This window comes from Lontra canadensis, unplaced genomic scaffold (genome assembly GCF_010015895.1).
Source record: "Lontra canadensis isolate GAN:19392208 unplaced genomic scaffold, GSC_riverotter_1.0 scaffold4, whole genome shotgun sequence".
Taxonomy (NCBI): Eukaryota; Metazoa; Chordata; class Mammalia; order Carnivora; family Mustelidae; genus Lontra; species Lontra canadensis.
In genome coordinates this window covers 23,884,901-23,904,737 of record NW_022630998.1, presented here as the reverse complement: position 1 = coordinate 23,904,737, position 19,837 = coordinate 23,884,901, and the positions used below count along the sequence as shown (strand labels likewise).

At 36.8% G+C, this 19,837-nt stretch overlaps 1 protein-coding gene across 7 annotated transcripts in view; it reads left to right on the top strand.

The window, feature by feature from the left end:
- ADGRV1 (adhesion G protein-coupled receptor V1) overlaps nt 1-19,837 on the top strand; it is a 554,175-nt gene that overhangs the window by 92,261 nt on the left and 442,077 nt on the right. For all 7 annotated transcript variants that reach the window (XM_032846581.1, XM_032846569.1, XM_032846573.1 and 4 more), the window contains 5 exons: nt 252-378; nt 1,158-1,375; nt 1,998-2,741; nt 9,394-9,767; nt 17,810-17,986. In XM_032846581.1, coding sequence (XP_032702472.1) covers nt 252-378; nt 1,158-1,375; nt 1,998-2,741; nt 9,394-9,767; nt 17,810-17,986 — 1,640 coding nt within the window. The remainder of the gene's footprint in view (nt 1-251; nt 379-1,157; nt 1,376-1,997; nt 2,742-9,393; nt 9,768-17,809; nt 17,987-19,837) is intronic.

Sequence of the window (19,837 nt, the reverse complement as noted above, 5' to 3'; positions counted from 1 at the left end):
ACCCACTGAGCCACCCAGGCTCCCCATGGGAAAGTATCATGTGTGTTTTTCAATGAAGTACGTCTTCTGTAATTAAACACTTCCACAAAGACAAGTCACGTTAAACTTGTTTAGGCATCTCTCTCTTATTTATGACCTTCCGTGAGGAAATGCTTGCTGAAATTAGAACTTCATTATAAAACTTCTTAATTTAAAATATGAATTTAACAGCAACTTAACTACTCCCTTGTTGTTTTGACTTTTTAATTTAGGTGACACAGTGGTATATCAATATGGAATAGCTACAGTGATAATTGAAGCTAATGATGACCCAAATGGCATTTTTTCTTTGGAGCCCATTGACAAAGCAGTAGAAGAAGGAAAGACTAATGCATTTTGGTAAGTGTATTTGCATAAGGTAAATTCAAAATCGGATAAAATAAAACCTTTAGTATGCACAAATTTGAAATATTGCTACTATTTCAAAAATTTGAAATTAGTTAAAAATGGAGTAATTTCAAAGCTGGTAGTGCAAATGAATGGTAAACTTTATGTTGTTGCCACTTGTTTAAAAAAAAAAAATACTTCAAGGGCACCTGGGTGGCTCAGTTGGTTGGACATCTGCCTTCGGCTTGGATCATGATCCTGGGGTCCTGGGATCAAGTCCCTCATCATTGGGTTCCCTGCTCAGGGGGCAGTCTGCTTCTTCCTCTTCGCTTCACCCTGCTTGCGTTCTTTCTCACCCTCTTTCAAATAAATAAACTCTTAAAAAAAAAAAAAAAAAAAAGAACGACTTTAGGGGGTAAAGGGAAATTATCATACCCACTCTCCTCATCCCAAATTCTGTCATCTGTCAGGATGGAGACTCCAGCTATCTGAGGTCTTCTCCTTTGCTTTTGCCAGTTTTCATCTAAATATTTTTGGGTTTGGAATTTATCCCTCTGTTTGGACTTGAAGACTATGACTTTTAAGACTGCTTCTCTTTGTTATTTAAAGTTCTGCCTCTTTCTCTTACCATGAGATTCATCATGGTTACTCAGTAAGGACTGGCTGACTGGTTTATATTAAAGACAATAAGCAGAAAAAGAATATTTCTGAGATAACACTGAAAGGTATCATTAGAGTAAAATTCACTACTTATACATTTTTCATAAAAATTAATTTTCTTTGTTATGTAGGATTTTGAGGCATCGAGGACACTTTGGCAATGTCTCTGTGGCTTGGCAGCTGTTTCAGAATAATTCTGCTTTGCAGCCTGGACAAGAGTTCTATGAAACTTCAGGGATTGTTAACTTTATGGATGGAGAAGAAGCCGAACCAATAATTCTCCATGCTTTTCCAGATAAAATTCCTGAATTCAATGAATTTTATATTTTAAAGCTTGTAAACGTATCAGGTGTTGTGTTTTTCCATCTTTTTTTATTTCACTACTGAAGTTTAATGGTTTCACAAGTAAATAATTAGAGCTGTATAGAAAATGCAATTAATGAAGAAGTAAGTGTATCTTGATTATCCAATTTTAAATGCCAAAAACACCCTTTTGACAGAAGTGTTATTTTTAACATTCATTTTGTGGTCTTAGCTTGGTTAAATCTTATGGATGGAGAGTTACATTCATCTTCAAACTTGTAAACAGATTTTTTTCACACCAAGTAGAGTATCTCCAATAAAATATTAATGGAAGTTAGGAAGTACACATTCATGAAGCTTAAAGCTTGGTCTTTGTCCATTTAAACAATTTAAACAATCCATTTTCCCATCACTTTTGGTTTTCAGCACAGGAATTAAAACTCCCTAGTTAATATCCTCTTTTCAGACTTGATTATTAATGAAATTATTCTGAACCAAAATATGCCTGAAAATATGATGAAAATCATATGGTGACACAGTTGTTCCATTGATCAATGAATATATTATTTAACCAGAAGTTTGCTCATCAGATTCCTTTTGTCTTCCCCTTATATTATAAAGTACTTCAAATTCTGGATTCTTATTCATTATAAATCATCGTATTACAGGTGGATCCCCAGGTCCTGGGGGCCAACTAGCAGGCACCAACCTCCAGGTGACAGTAATGATTCCATTCAATGATGATCCTTTTGGAGTGTTCATCTTGGATTCAGAGTGCTTAGAGAGAGAAGTTGCAGAAGATGTACTCTCAGAAGATGATATGTCTTATATTACCAACTTTACCATTTTGAGGCAGCAGGGTGTGTTTGGTGACGTACGAGTAGGCTGGGAAATACTGTCTAGTGACTTCACTGATGGTTTGCCTCCAATGGTAGATTTTTTGCTGGTTGGAATTTTCCCCAGCACTGTACATTTACAGCCACACATGCGGCGTCGCCACAGTGGAACAGATGCTTTGTACTTCAGTGGAATAGAGGGTGCATTTGGAACTGTTAATCCAAAATACCATCCTTCCAGGAACAACTCAATTGCCAACTTTACCTTTTCAGCTTGGGTAATGCCCAATGCCAATACAAATGGATTTGTTATAGCAAAGGATGATGGTAATGGAAACATCTACTATGGGGTAAAAGTTCAAACAAACGAATCCCATTTGACACTTTCTCTTCATTACAAAACTTTGGGTTCCAATGCTACATATATTGCCAAGACAACAGTCACAAGGTATTTAGAAGAAAATGTTTGGCTTCATCTTCTAATTATCCTGGATGATGGTATAATTGAATTCTACCTTGATGGAAATACAATGCCCAGAGGAATCAAGAGTCTGAAAGGAGAAGCCATTACTGATGGTGAGTGTCATCTTTATAAATAGGATTCTGAATTTTGGATCTTTAAAAATTTTGATTTCTTTTTTATTTTTTTATTTTTTATAAACATATATTTTTATCCCCAGGGGTACAGGTCTGTGAATTGCCAGGTTTACACACTTCACAGCACTCACCATAGCACATACCCTCCCCAGTGTTCATAACCCCACCCCCCTCTCCTGACCCCTCTCCCCCAAGCAATCTTCAGTTTGTTTTGTGAGATTAAGAGTCTCTTATGGTTTGTCTCCTTCCCAATCCCATCTTGTTTCATTTATTCTTCTCCTACCCCCTTAACCCCCCATGTTGCATCTTCACTTCCTCATATCAGGGAGATCATATGATAGTTGTCTTTCTCCGATTGACTTATTTCGCTAAGCATGATACCCTCTAGTTCCATCCACGTCATCGCAAATGGCAAGATTTCATTTCTTTTGATGGCTGCATAGTATTCCATTGTGTATATATACCACATCTTCTTTATCCATTCATCTGTGGATGGACATCTAGGTTCTTTCCATAGTTTGGCTATTGTAGACATTGCTGCTATAAACATTCGGGTGCACGTGCCCCTTCGGATCACTACGTTTGTATCTTTAGGGTAAATACCGTAGTGCAATTGCTGGGTCATAGGGTAGTTCTATTTTCAACATTTTGAGGAACCTCCAAGCTGTTTTCCAGAGTGGTTGCGCCAGCTTGCTTTCCCACCAACAGTGTAGGAGGGTTCCCCTTTCTCCGCATCCTCGCCAGCATCTGTCATTTCCTGACTTGTTAATTTCAGCCATTCTGACTGGTGCGAGGTGATATCTCATTGAGGTTTTGATTTGTATTTCCCTGATGCCGAGTGATATGGAGCACTTTTTCATGTGTCTGTTGGCCATCTGGATGTCTTCTTTGCAGAAATGTCTGTTCATGCCTTCTGCCCATTTCTTTTTTTTCTTTTTTTTTTTTTTAAGATTTTATTTATTTATTTGACAGACAGAGATCACAAATAGGCAGAGAAGCAGGCAGAGAGAGAGGGGGGAAGCAGGCTCCCCGCTGAGCAGAGAGCCCAATGCGGGGCTCGATCCCAGGACGCTGGGATCACGACCTGAGCCGAAAGCAGAGGCTTTAACCCACTGAGCCACCCAGGCGCCCCATTCTGCCCATTTCTTGATTGGATTATTTGTTCTTTGGGTGTTGAGTTTGCTAAGTTCTTTATAGATTTTGGACACTAGCCCTTTATCTGATATGTCGTTTGCAAATATCTTCTCCCATTCTGTCAGTTGTCTTTTGGTTTTGTTAACTGTTTACTTTGCTGTGCAAAAGCTTTTGATCTTGATGAAATCCCAATAGTTCATTTTTGCCCTTACTTCCCTTGCCTTTGGCGATGTTCCTAGGAAGATGTTGCTGCGGCTGAGGTCGAAGAGGTTGCTGCCTGTGTTCTCCTCAAGGATTTTTATGGATTCCTTTCTCACATCAAGGTCCTTCATCCATTTTGAGTCTATTTTTGTGTGTGGTGTAAGGAAATGGTCCAATTTCATTTTTCTGCATGTGGCTGTCCAGTTTTCCCAACACCATTTATTGAAGAGGCTGTCTTTTTTCCATTGGACATTCTTTCCTGCTTTGTCGAAGATTAGTTGATCATAGAGTTGAGGGTCTATTTCTAGGCTCTCTATTCTGTTCCATGTATCTATGTGTCTGTTTTTGTGCCAGTACCATGCTGTCTTGATGATGACAGCTTTCTAATAGAGCTTGAGGTCCGGAATTGTGATGCCACCAACTTTGGCTTTCTTTTTCAATATTCCTTTGGCTATTCGAGGTCTTTTCTGGTTCCATATAAATGTTAGGATTATTTGTTCCATTTCTTTGAACAAAATGGATGGTACTTTGATAGGAATTGCATTAAATGTGTAGATTGCTTTCGGTAGCATAGACATTTTCACAATATTTGTTCTTCCAATCCAGGAGCATGGAACATTTTTCCATTTCTTTGTGTCTTCCTCAATTTCTTTCATGAGTACTTTATAGTTTTCTGAGTATAGATTCTTAGCCTCTTTGGTTAGTTTATTCCTAGGTATCTTATAGTTTTGGGTGCAATTGTAAATGGGATTGACTCCTTAATTTCCCTTTCTTCTGTCTTGTTGTTGGTGTAGAGAAATGCAACTGATTTCTGTGCATTGATTTTATATCCTGACACTTTACTGAATTCCTGTACAAGTTCTAGCAGTTTTGGAGTGGAGTCTTGGGTTTTCCACATATAGTATCATATCATCTGCGAAGAGTGAGAGTTTGACTTCTTCTTTGCCGATTTGGATGCCTTTAATTTCCTTTTGTTGTCTGATTGCTGAGGCTAGGACTTCTAGTACTATGTTGAATAGCAGTGGTGATAATGGACATCCCTGCTGTGTTCCTGACCTTAGCGGAAAAGCTTTCAGTTTTTCTCCATTGAGAATGATATTTGCGGTGGGTTTTTCATAGATGGCTTTGATAATATTGAGGTACGTGCCCTTTATCCCTACACTTTGAAGAGTTTTGATCAGGAAGGGATGCTGTACTTTGTCAAATGCTTTTTTAGCATCTATTGAGAGTATCATATGGTTCTTGTTCTTTATTTTATTAATGTGTATCACATTGATTGATCTGCGGATGTTGAACCAAACTTGCAGCCCTGGAATAAATCCCATTTGGTCGTGGTGAATAATCCTTTTAATGTACTGTTGAATCCTATTGGCTAGTATTTTGGTGAGAATTTTTGCATCTGTGTTCATCAAGGATATTGGTCTGTAGTTCTCTTTTTTGATGGGATCCTTGTCTGGTTTTGGGATCAAGGTGATGCTGGCCTCATAAAATGAGTTTGGAAATTTTCCTTCCATTTCTATTTTTTGGAACAGTTTCAGGAGAATAGGAATTAATTCTTCTTTAAATGTTTGGTAGAATTCCCCCGGGAAACCGTCTGGCCCTTGGCTTTTGTTTGTTTGGAGATTTTTGATGACTGTTTCAATCTCCTTACTGGTTATGGGTCTGTTCAAGTTTTCTCTTTCTTCCTGGTTCAGTTGTGGTAGTTTATATGTCTCTAGGAATGCATCCATTTCTTCCAGATTGTCAACTTTGTTGGCGTAGAGTTGCTCATAGTATGTTCTTATAATTGGTTGTATTTCTTTGGTGTTAGTTGTGATCTCTCCTCTTTCATTCATGATTTTATTTATTTGGGTCATTTCCCTTTTCTTTTTGATAAGTCTGGCCAGGGGTTTATCAATCTTATTAATTCTTTCAAAGAACCAGCTCCTAGTTTTGTTGATTTGCTCTATTGTTTTTTTGGTTTCTATTTCATTGATTTCTGCTCTGATCTTTATGATTTCTCTTCTCCTGCTGGGTTTAGGGTCTCTTTCTTGTTCTTTCTCCAGCTCCTTTAGGTGTAGGGTTAGGTTGTGTACCTGAGACCTTTCTTGTTTCTTGAGAAAGGCTTGTACCACTATATGTTTCCTCTCAGGACTGCCTTTGCTGTGTCCCTCATATTTTGAACCGTTGTGTTTTCATTATCATTTGTTTCCATGAATTTTTTCAATTCTTCTTTAATTTCCTAGTTGACCCATTCATTCTTTAGAAGGATGCTGTTTAGTCTCCATGTATTTGGGTTCTTTCCAAATTTCCTCTTGTGATTGAGTTCTAGCTTCAGAGCATTGTGGTCTGAAAATATGCAGGGAATGATCCCAATCTTTTGATACCGGTTGAGACCTGATTTAGGACCCAGGATGTGATCTATTCTGGAGAATGTTCCATGTGCACTAGAGAAGAATGTGTATTCTGTTGCTTTGGGATGAAATGTTCTGAATATATCTATGATGTCCATCTGGTCCAGTGTGTCATTTAAGGCCTTTATTTCCTTGTTGATCTTTTGCTTGGATGATCTGTCCATTTCAGTGAGGGGAGTGTTAAAGTCCCCTACTATTATTGTATGATTGTTGATGTGTTTCTTTGATTTTGTCATTAATTGGTTTATATAGTTGCTATCATGTTAGGGGCATAGATATTTAAAATTGTTAGATCTTCTTGTTAGAGAGATCTTTTGAGTATGATATAGTGTCCTTCCTCATCTCTTATTATAGTCTTTGGCTTAAAATCTAATTGATCAAAAATTTTGATTTCTTAAGGCTAACAGGTATTAAAAAAAATCTGCTTGTGTATTGGTTTAATTTCTTTAAATAAAACTTACACCTTCCAAGACCATAAGTTCTGTACTGAGTGTTGCAGAAATGAATCAGGCAGTTTCTGCCCTTGAGGTACGTAAAATAGATTCTGGGAGAGAGAGATGCAAAAAGATCACTTCAGTGTGTTGTAGGAAGAAAGGAAAAGATTATGATGGAGGAATATTCATCCTTCCACTGGTAGGAAGAGGGATGGGGCATGATAATTCTCTTTAGAAAAAAGAGCAAAGATGTAGAAATGTGAAAGAGTATATTGTGTTTGGGGAATTCTTGCTTGGGAGGTCTTGTTGGAGGTGAAGTGTGGTGGGCGTAAGGTTAAAGAGGAATCAAGAAAGAAAAAGTACTTTTAAAAGCCCATCAATTACAGGGTCATTGTTGTTGTTGTTGTTTTCAAAGATTTTATTTATTTATTTGACAGAGACACAGTGAGAGCTGGAACACAAGCAGGGAGAGTGGGAGAGGGAGAAATAGGCTTGTCACTGAGTAAGGAGCCAGATGCGGGGCTCAATCCCAGGACCCTGGGATCATGACCGAAGACGAAGGCAGACGCTTAATGACTGAGGCACCCAGGTGCCCTTACAAGGGTTTATGATATCAGTAGATAAAGTGGTGAATTCTATGGAGAGCTTTGAAGAAATAATCTTTGTTGTTTTTAAGCTGGATTATTGCTTTTTCTTTGAGAAATATATCTTTGTGCATATTTAAACACAAACATTGGTTATCTCCATTATAATCACTATTTCCTTCCCAGGCCCACTATCCTAGGATGTGCTCATTTTTTTTTACTTAGTAAGAAAGTAAAGCACAGCTTGTACAGTTATAGCTTAATAGAATACTTTCCTTCTGAACCTCCTGAACTGGATATCTGGTTGTCTTTGGTCCCAGTAGAAAAAAAAGACGGGCAAAGGAAACAACATGTACACACTACTGATTTCAACTGCAAGGATTATGTTTATAGCACTTTGTAGTATTAAATTAATCACCTTTTGATTGTGTGAATACGTTGATTCGTTTGGTTATGGCATGTTGTTAGAATGAGTGGGAAAGATTGAGGAAAGTGAGAGCTGGGTGTTTCTTTTCCCTGTTTAGTTTACTGTAAGGAACTTAGGTTATTTTTGTAATTTGTAACTTGGAAAGGAGAATTTTAAAGTTTATATAAAACTTATTTTTACTGATGAAATATCTGTTATTTAGTATAAAATATATAAAAGTGTACATGTTGCAACTATACAAGTAGATCAGTTTTTAAAACTTTAAATGCATCAGTTTCAGCACCCATGTAGCTAGCCCCCAGAGCACGAAACAGCATTCCAGAAGCCCCTGGCTCTTCTCCAGTCACTAACTCACCAGCCTGCCCACCTTCTATTGCCATTTCTAAGAGCATAAGATTAGCTTCTCCTGTTTTTAAATAGTAAATAGTTTTAAATATAGTAATAGTTTTTAAATAATTTTAATAGTTTTTTAAATAGTAAATAGAATTTGAGCAGTGTGTATACTTGTGGGCCTAGCTTCTTTTGCCCAGTATTATTGATAATGTTTATCCATACTTCTGCCTGTTGTAGATATATTACTCTTACTACTAAATAGTCTGCCCAGAACCACTGGAGAACACATGGGGGTCACTGTGATAATGACGCGGGATACTTCTGACTACCCTGAAAGAACCACCTGGTAGTGACTTGTAAAAAAGGTGCCTTGAAAAAAAAAAGGTGCCTTGGTGGATGATTTTGATAAAAAAAAAAATTGCTTGTACTTTTCCCCCCAAAAACACTGCCAAGCTCTCATCTTATATAAATGTCTTACTTGAGTGATTGGAGAGGGAATAAGTAAAGAAGTAAGAACTGGTAAATTTTGAAAAAGATTGTTATTGATATAGAGTAATATAATCGGGCTGCATGTTGTGATCACCATGAACAAGTCTGTAAGACTTGCCTATGATACCGTTACTGGGGAGGAATACTTCTTTTTCTACTTCCTTTGCATTAATTGTTTGGATAAAGAGTTATATTTGGCCCATGAAAATTGTTGTTGAATTCTCACAGCTTTATTTAACTCAAGATGTATTTCTAATGATTAAGCCTTGACGTTCTTAAAGAATAGTAATAAAAAAGTTAAAAAAATTGTGACTGAATTGAATCATTGCGTTCTTAGGTGTGCAAGGAAATTTTAAAATTTTCTGGAAGAAACGTCTATCTAAATTCACACAGATACATACATGTATACATATACACACATATATACACATGTATAAAATATTTTAAATCCCAGCAATTACACATTCATGTCTCATTGTAACAGAAAGTAGCCTTTATTTGATTATATTCTCGTCATGTGTTTTACTTATCTAATAAAACCTCTCAACACAGTTGGTTCACTTTCTGAATCACACTTGTAATGCAGGACAAGATTCTTGTGGATATTTTAGCAATTAAACCCATTTCTAATTTCAGGTCCTGGAACACTGAGAATTGGGGCAGGAATGAATGGCAATGACAGATTTACAGGTTTGATGCAGGATGTGAGGTCTTATGAGCGGAAACTTACCCTGGAAGAAATTTATGAACTTCATGCTATGCCAGCAAAGAGTGATTTACACCCAGTTTCTGGATATCTGGAGTTCAGACAGGGAGAAACTAACAAATCATTCATTATTTCTGCAAGAGACGATAATGAAGAGGAGGGAGAAGAATTATTCATTCTTAAACTAGTCTCTGTATATGGAGGAGCTCGCATTTCTGAAGAGAATACTACAGCAAGATTAATAATACAAAAAAGTGACAATGCCAATGGCTTGTTTGGTTTCACAGGAACTTGTATACCAGAGGTAAGTAGTGAGCTTGGGGAATTTTGGAGTTAATAATTCCTTGTAGGTGGATTTGTTTGGAAGTTTGGGAGTGGGCTTTCTTTCATTTGGTAAAAGTGCTTAAATATCTGCTATAAGCCCTGAAGTATGCTAGAGTCAAAGGTTGCAAAAGTGAATTTTGAAGTCTTTGCTCTTATAAGTTCACAGTTTGAATCAGAGGATTAATCAGCTGATAGAAGTAATAACGAGTTAGCAAATGAAACTTTGGCAGGTTTTTTTTAAGGCTAATATACTTCACAAAATGCACAGAATATTCCACGTGTCGTTTTCTTTGGCTACTCTCTGGATACTGTATAAGTAAGTGAAATGATATTTATTGAAAGCTTCTGAATAATAGTAATTGAAACTTTATTAAAATATGATTTCTTGAGTTTTTTTTTTTTTTTTTTTTTTGTGAAATGTACTTGAGTAGTTACAACATTCCTCCGTGTTGGGTGTGATGCCTTCCTTATCACCTTTCTTGGCTAGCTTCATTCATTAGGATGTTTTACTGTCCTTATCAAAATTTTCAAAGATTCATAATCATCTTGGTTTCCTGTTCAGTAATGTGAGATCTCATGACACCACTTCACAGGTGTTGAGTGTGACAACAGCTCCATGCCCATGAAGGGATGCCAAGAAACAAGAGTCCTTCCTTTGCAAGTCGATTCTTGTAGATTTAGAAGGGCATTGTTGTAAATTGAAACAATTAAGAAAGCCATGAATTAGTAGAGGGTGAAAAAAAGTATCGTGGTCATAGGTCTGATTTAGCTCAAATTGGGGAGCTAGCTCTCTGGACTGTCTTAATGCCCTTCTTAGCTCTTTGGTTTGGTGATCATCATGAGTGATTTTCAAATAGTGGGCATTTTCCTATACCAGAAATACTAGAATACCGTACACTAGGGAGGGCAAATGTCATACAAATCGATAACTTAAAGAAATATGTTTATCTATAATGATAATACTTTTATTCAATCATTAAAGAATTTTACATGTTAGATTTTTTATATACCCGACAACCTATATACAGCCGCAACACATATTACTTATGATTCTCTTCACTTAATAAGGTTAGAAACTGAAGCTTAGAGACGTGAAAAAATAACCCAAGTTGAATTAAAGAAGACCGAATCAATGCCTGATTCAAAGCTTGGCGGTTCTCAGCACTAAATAAATATTAATTTTACTTTTTTTTCTCCTAAGATACAGTAGGAAGAACTGGAATTTGAACCTATGTTTTGTGACTTCTAGGTTTGTCTTTCCCCCTATTTTTAGTATCATCATCTCTATTTTCAAAAAGACAGGTGGCTTCATCAGGTTGTGAGACCCATTAAGGTGCCATGTAAAATCAGCTTCCGTTTAATTCCCTTTATAACCTGGCATCTGCCACAATAGCTCTGGCTTCCTCTTGGTCAGCATACTGGTCAGATTCCTCTTTGGTCAGTATGTTTCAGTCAGACTTGCATGTTTCAGTTCCAGTCTTGGCACTGGGGCTTCCTTGCCTCTAATTGGAATACTGTCAATCCAGATCTTCAGAGCCAGTCATTCAGCAGTTCTAAAGACATCTCCTCAGTAAAGACTTGTTTGTTTAAGCTAATCACCCATTCCCTTCTCCCAATTGGCTGTTCTCCATCCCTTCACCTGCTTTTACATTTTTGTAACATTGATTATACTCTTAAATTCCTTTGTTATTTAAATGTCTACTTATTTATTGGCTATCCCTTTCTACGATAGAGATAAAAGAACTTGAAAGGTGTTATTGTTCATTATTGTATCTCCAACACTTAGAATGGAACATAATAGGTATTCAATAAATCTTAGTTGAACTTATGAATGTATTTTAATAATAAGACATGGGAAGGCTCATAGTTCAAACAACAAACACATTTAGATTCAGTTAGCTGCATAAACAACCAAACTAAAAAAAACAAAACAAAACAAAACAAAAACCAAAACAAAACATAAATGTCAAAACCCTGCCCAAAATGAGGAATAGGTTTTGTGTGTTTCTCTGGCTTCGTGGGCCATTGTAATGAGTTTTTAATGCTGGCTTATCTCACAAGTTCCACTGATAGATTGTGTTGGTGTTGATTTATCTCCATGTAGGTATGTAGCTTTGCCTGTTTATAGAAATCTTGGAATTTGAACAGGACCAATCAAAGTCTTTAATGGCAAAGAGGGAACTTTGCTGTGTGGGCCACAACACCTATACTATTAGAACTTCTGGAAAGGAAGAAAAAACATGACATGTTGTTCTCCAAGCCCAAATGGGAGGGAAATAAAATATATCTATATTGGAAAGAGTAAAGTTTAGATGGTTTATATAAGAAAGCATTGTTGAGTCTACAGATCCAACATTGGAATTTGTCAGGAATATTATAGAATTTTCATTCCTGAAAATATTAAGAGTGTAAGTATAGAATTCATATTTTCATCTTGGTGTGATTTCAAGACAGGAGTAATATTACTCTTATCATCATCAATATTTATTGATTGCTTACTCAAGTTGTGACTTGAAGTACAAGGTAGACCAAAGGGTTTTAATGTATTAGAGTCTGATTTCACATTGCAACTAAATTCTAAGAAACTACCACTTGTCAAATGGGTATAACGTGGAGGAGGAATATCTATAACTATCTGCCAAGACTATTTAAATCCTTTCCTGGTTACAAAAATCTGTGAGGCTGGATATTTTTCATATATTTCAACCAAATAACAAGTAACAGCAGAGAAATTGATTGTGAAAGGAGATATGAGAACCTAGCTGTCTTCTATTAAGCTAGGCATTAAGAGAGATATGCAAAAATATAATACAGTGCCCCTTTGTCATTAATTTTTTTAGAAAATATAGTTATTCACATAAAATACACTGCTTGTATTAGCATGTAATGAGTTTATTATTGTTATTTTAAAATGAGTTAATATATCAATTTTATGTTCTTTTCAGTGTTCAATAGTAAAATGGCAAATATCAGATTTCACCAACATTAGCAAAAACCTCCTTGGGGTTCTTAATAATTTTTTTGAGTGTTTAGGGTGTTGAAACTAAAAATGTGGGAATTGCTGGTTTACTCTAAGCTTGGAATTGTCTGCAGGGTTTAAATTTTGTAGTTATTTGCTTGATATTTGGAAATAAAAACCACTATTGCTTCTATAGAGTCTTCATTGTGTTGTTGCAGTGACAGTGAAAAGTTAATTTTTTTTCTTATTTCTTCAAAAATGCTAAAGGCAGTCAAAGTATTTAAAGACTTGTAAGTCAGGTTATGCTTTTACAGTTTCATAGATTCATGAAATAAAATAATATGAAGGTTAAAACAAAAGCATAATCATACCTTAAATAATTAGAATATGCAGCATATGACATAGTCTATACTTGCCATATTGAAAGAGTAGATAATTATTTTGTGATTTGTTCCATCTTAACCAGGTATACCATATTCTTCTAATCAGCAGGTGCTTAATAAATTATAATTGGAAGAATGAACAAACCTGTATGTTGTTGAGCGCCCTGATGGGGCCATGCCACGTAGGATTCCAGGTGGTATCTGTATTGAACAGATGACTGAGTTTTGTTGGGTCTGTAGCATAGCAACCACATTCTCATGTTTTCCTCCCGTGTTTTGTTTTTCTGTGTAATCTTTAGTGTTACTTTCCCTCCACCTTTTTTTAACGCTATTTTTGTATGTCCTACAGTCTTATGTACCTAGTAATATAAAGTAATGAGATTGCTTTTCATAATGTTATTTTTTTATAACTAATACTTGGATTGCATTTTATATTTATAAACTCACAGCTTGAAGAATAAATTTAGAGACATTTTGAGAGGATCTTTATAAAAATGAGAATATTATTTAGCTTGGACTGTGTTTGTTTTTAAGTGCCTGGTGTATGTTATGTGAAGAGGCTCCTTTAGATATAAGTGATATTGATATAATCTGATATCACAGATCTTTACCTAAGTGTGAAACACAATAAAAAATTAATTGGATGTGTAATTTTAGGCGTTAGCTTTAATCTTCTGTTCCAATACAGAAAGCCAATTTATGGCTCAGTGCATTATTTTTTCTGGGAAAATATGTTTTTAAAAACTTTTCTGATGGTTAAGCTTTGTAATTACTCTCCTGCAAATCTGAAGATTGAGGAAATTTTTGACTCAAAAGAAAACAGCAGTGGCTACTGTTGTTTCTTTTGAAAAACTGAATGATGGTGGTTTTAATGATTATTTCTTGATGTTATGCTTCTCGTATATGGGCCTAAACATTTGCTTATATCATGATTCCAAAGGCAATTAGATGTATATTTTAACAGAAAAAATATTTTAACTCTTTATTTGCTGTTTTAATTATCTTCTGTTATTAATAATGCCATCATCTGGTTCAGTATTACCCAAAGTATGTGTGTGATGACCTTAATCAGAAATAGCTCATGTGTATTCCAGAACACCATTCCTGATTGAGGACTCCATTTCTGAATCAGAATCTCTGTCAGGGAGATGAGATGGGAATCAAAAATCTGAATTAAAAAATATCTTTTTAAAGTGGGAAATTTCATATATATATATATATATATATATATATATATATATATCACAAGAGAAAATAGAATAATGAACCCCAGTGACACACCAGCTAAGCTTCAACATTTATCAGCCTTTTGTCAGTTTTCTCTCTCTTTTTTTTTTTGACTGAATTCATTTTTAAAGCAAATCTCAGACACTATGTCATTTCTCTGTAAATTCTTAAGTATGAAAAGTGGATTTTTATGGACCTTTGACATTTGAAGCTTCTTCCCAATCTGCGAATCGTAATTTCCTTTATTGAGTAAATTATTAATTCATTAGATTTTCTGTGAAACTTTTATGTGTAGCACATATTTGTACACAGTTGTATTGGGTATAGATAGCTTCTGGTTTTTTTTTTTTTTAAGTTAAAAATAGTAGCTGATACATTTTAGTTAGGGCTTTACTAAATGAAAACGTGATTAAATAGCTTTTCCCCATGTGATTCCTGCAAGTAAGAAGCTCCTTTCTTAGTCTTAGGTGCTGCATGGTAATGCTCATTGACTTGGTAAGAAGTTGTAAGGACGTACAACGATTCCTGAATGTATCTTTGGATCTGTTTCATCCATGCCTCCTGCTAAAAGGGGGGAGTTCAATATTCATATATTGGGATTAGTGGCTTATTAATATAACTCATTAAAAATGTTCATTCTGGTTAAATTTTGGGGTGGAATAATAGGACATATGTGTTCCCATTATGATTGGGAACAAAATGGGTGGAAATTTTTTTTTCAATATGTAAGCATATGTATTTTTTTTTTAAATTAATGTTTTCCATGCTTGAGTTTTTTTTTTTTTTTAAGATTTTATTTATTTATTTGACACAGAGAGAGAGAGAGAGATCACAAGTAGACAGAGCAGCAGGCAGAGAGAGAAGGAGAAGCAGGCTCCCCGCCAAGCAGAGAGCCCGACGTGGGGCTCGATCCCAGGACCCTGGGATCATGACCTGAGCCTAAGGCAGAGGCCCAACCCACTGAGCCACCCAGGCGCCCCATATGTATTTTTTTTTTAAGATTTTATTTATTTATTTGACACAGAGAGAGAGATATCACAGGTAGGCAGGCAGAGAGAGAGAGGGAAGCAGTCTCCCTTCTGAGCGGAGAGCCCGAGGCAGGGCTCGATTCCAGAACCCTGAGATCATGACCTGAGCTGAAGGCAGAGGCTTAACTCACTGAGCCACCCAGATGCCCCAGCATATATATTTCTTGATAAAATGAGAGAATGTAGCATTATTTTTTGTAATTGTGTATGTGTCTGTATGTTTGTCAAGGAGAAGAAATATAAAAATTTTACAGTAGTTAATGTATTACTATAGGTACCAGAGAAGGTACTTGTTTTATCTCCACCCAAATCTATGAGACATTATGATCTTCATTTTAAGGAGAGATCACGTCCCAAGTGATAGAGTAAAGAAACTCAGGACTTTGACCTTAAAGCCATGCTCTTTCCATCACACATTTATGTACTGACAGCTGTGATGAAAATGCTGATGTAGATGCCTACGTAGAAGGTGGGAATTAAATTAGATGCTTATTGAGCACTTGGGTTTCTGTGCTGCTTCCCCTTCTCTGCAGCCTCAGGATTGGAGGGCCCCACCTTCAGAGCACTCAGTCCTGCCATCATATGTTTGAGGGGCTCCTAAAGATCACTACACTATGCCAAATTGAATAGAGAAAACAGAGAATGTAAGGGGAAAATGGGTTAGACTCCTACTACTCAAAAACTTAGTGACATGTAGAAAGAAAGGGACCTAATAAGCAGTTTTTTTGTTTTTTAAAGATTTTATTTATTTATTTATTTGACAGACAGAGATCACAAGTAGGCAGAGAGGCAGGCAGAGAGAGAGAGGAGGAAGCAGGCTCCCTGCTGAGCAGAGAGCCTGATGCGGGGCTCGATCCCAGGATCCTGGGATCATGACCCGAGCTGAAGGCAGCGGCTTTAACCCACTGAGCCACCCAGGTGCCCCCCTAATAAGCAGTTTTATACAATAAATGTTTAATACTTATATACTGCAAGAAATATGGTATATAGCTAGGAAAAAAAACCCCTTAAGTTTGCTTGCAAAAGCATGCATCAGAGGAAACTGCAGGTTGTATATTCTTGTGAAATAATGGAAGGAGGGTTATCTGACATTGGAGGGAAGATTGTCACATTAGACCGAGTGAAGTATGGCTAGAAACGTGTATTGCATGGAGTAGCTGGTAGATGTTTCAGTTGTGTTTGTGTGTTCCCCTGTGGCTTGTTTCCGGTCAGTGCAGTTTTCTGTGTTCACCATGTTTCTTGTTGATGAAATCATATAAACAAATGTGAAATCCACATTGCAGATTATGGATTATGGATTATGGATTATCCATGTTATGCTCTCAGATACAGGAGTTCCATTGGAACAGTTATGATTTCAAAACCAGTGTTACGTCATAACTGATTATACTTGGTCCATTTCTTTCCATCCTATAGTTCTCTTGTCTTCTCATCCAGTCTTTAAATAGCATTTGTATAATGATATATTTATATACCATTTGTATGTGGCCTTAAATACCATTTGCATATTGATTCCTTCCAAATTTATCCTGTCAATCATGACCTCTCTCCAAAGTTCCAAACTCATTTCTCTAGCTGCACACTTGACACATCTCTTGGATATTTCATACTGGACATGTTTAAAAGTCAACTCTTTGACCTTCACCTCTAAAACCTGTAACTAACTGGTGGAGGAGGAAAAATCAAGCCTGCTTCACCCCCTCCTGACTTGGCTTGATTTATTGGAGCTTGCTAAAAGTGGGCCACCACCACTCTGCTTCTCCGTTCACAAGTGGCTCTGAAGGATGAGGGCAGAGCAATGAACAGCCCACTTAGCCATTCATCTTATGTGAAGGGAGAAATGGCCTGAAGTTATGAAGACACAATTTGAGCAGTGCTAATGACGTGGTCTGGCAGGGGCTTGGGATCATCAAGACAAGAGACAATGAAATTTGGGATGGAAATGGGCACTAAGTGTGGGGCTGTTTTACTCCACAGAGGGCAAAAGCTCATTATTATTGGAATTATTTCTTGGAATTAATTCTTACTTTAGCTAATGAGCTTATGTTCCTAGTAGTCTGCCAGACCGTTTTCTGAAGGCTAAAAGAATGCCTGCTGTGTCCATGGGGAAGCCTGCCTCAAAGGGACTTATTTTATGTGAAGGAGGTATAACAACAGGCACACAGTCATAGGATTGTCTGCCCTTACTCTATACCACATCACCTGAAGCAGCTGGCTTATGACAGTAATGGGGATGGCCTATGATAGACTCAGCTAATATGCCAGCTCAGGGACTGCACCTTGTAGGGTGGGTGTCTTGTCAGCTATGATCTTGTATGTATCCAGTGGCTGATACCTGTCCAGTGTTCCCTGTACCTAGGCTACCTAGGCTGAGGGGGCAAGAGGTAGAAGTACATACTTATAAATAATTTATGTTCAATTTCAGATTGCAGAGGAGGGATCCACCATTTCATGTGTGGTGGAGCGAACCAGAGGAGCTCTGGATTATGTGCATCTGTTTTACACCATCTCACAGATCGAATCTGATGGCATTAATTACCTTGTTGACGATTTTGCTAATGCCAGTGGAACTATCACATTCCTTCCTTGGCAGAGATCTGAGGTAAATGCTACCTTCTTTGTTTCCTTGAAAGCTTATTGGAAAGCTTTTCTTTATCTGTTGGTTCTGTAATTTGTTTGCAGCATCTTGCTATTTAGGCAATTTAAAGTATTTAGATCATTAGGTAAATACCATGGTTTAAAATGTTTTTGTATTTATTAAAGATTTTATTTATTTAAAGAATTTATTTATTTATTTTAGAGAGAGAAAGCATGCTGGGGGTATGGGGTAGGGGCAGGAGGGGAGGGAGAATCAGACTCCCCACTGATCAGGGAGCCCGACTTGGGACTCAATCCAAGGACCCCAAGATCATGACCTAGCTGAAGGTAGATGCTTGACTAACTGAGCCACCCAGGTACCCCCATTTTTGTATTTATTTATGTAAAAAGAAAAACAAGATTTTTGAATGATGTGTGTTACAGTTTTATCTGTTCTTTAATACCAGTATAATAAAAATGCTGTGGATTGAAGTTTTGTCGTTTTGGGTTTTTTGTTATTGCTGATTCAATGGGAAACTGCAGAAATCTTTTTTTTTTTTTTTCTTTTCTCACCATAGGACATACCCTCCCCAATGTCCATCACCCAGCTACCCCATCCTCTACTCCCCTCCCCTCCAGCAACCCTCAGTTTGTTTCCTGAGATTAAGAGTCTCTTATGTTTTGTCTCCCTCTCTGGTTTCATCTTTTTCATTTTTCCCTCCCTTCCCCTATAATCCTTTGTCTTGTTTCTCAAATTCCTCTTATCAGTGAGGTTATATGATAATTGTCTTTCTCTGTTTGACTTATTTTGCTTAGCATAATACCTTCTAGTTCCATCCACGTTGTTGTTAATGGCAAGATTTTGTTTCTTTTGATGGGTGCATAGTATTCCATTGTATATATACTATATCTTCTTTATCCATTCATCTGTTGATGGACATCTAGGTTCTTTCCATAGTTTGGCTATTGTGTACATTGCTGCTATAAACATTTGGTTGCACATGCCTCTTTGGATCACTACATTTGTACCTTCAGGGTAAATACCCAGTAGTGCAATTGCTGGGTCATAGGGTAGCTCTATTTTCAACTTTTTGAGGCACCTCCATACTGTTTTCCAGAGTGGCTGCATCAGCTTGCATTTCCACCAATAGTGTAGGAGGGTTCCCTTTCTCTGCATCCTTGCCAACACCTGTTGTTTTCTAACTGATTAATTTTAGCAAGTTGAAATTTAAAAAAGCTATTAATGAGGGGCAATCAAAAATGGAGGCTCTCACAGCTAAGATAAATGAGGCAGAAGAGACAATTAGTGATAGAAGATCAAATGATGAAGAATAAAGAAGCTGAGAAAAAGATAAACAACTCTGGATCATGAGGGGAGAATTTGAGAGATAAATGATACCATAAAATGAAACAATATTAGAATAATTGGGATCCCAGAAGAAGAAGAAGAGAGAAAGAGGGGCAGCAAGTATACTGGAGCAAATTATAGCAGAGAACTTTACTAGTTTGGGGAAGGAAACAAGTATCAAAATCTAGGAGGCATAGAGAACCCCCCTCAAAATCAAGAAAAATAGGTCCACACCCCATCATCTAATAGGAAAACTTACAAGTCTCAGAGAAAAAGAGAAAATCCTGATAGCAGCTCAGGACAACAGGTCTGTTACCTACAACAGTAGAAATATTAGATTGGCAGCAGACCTATCCACAGAAACCTGGCAGGCCAGAAAAGACTGGCATGATATATTCAGAGCACTAAACAAGAAAAATTGCAGCCAAGAATACTATACCCAGCTAGGCTGTCACTGAAAATAGAAGGAGAAATAAAAAGCTTCCAGGACAAACAAAACTAAAAGAATTTGCCAACACCAAACCAGCC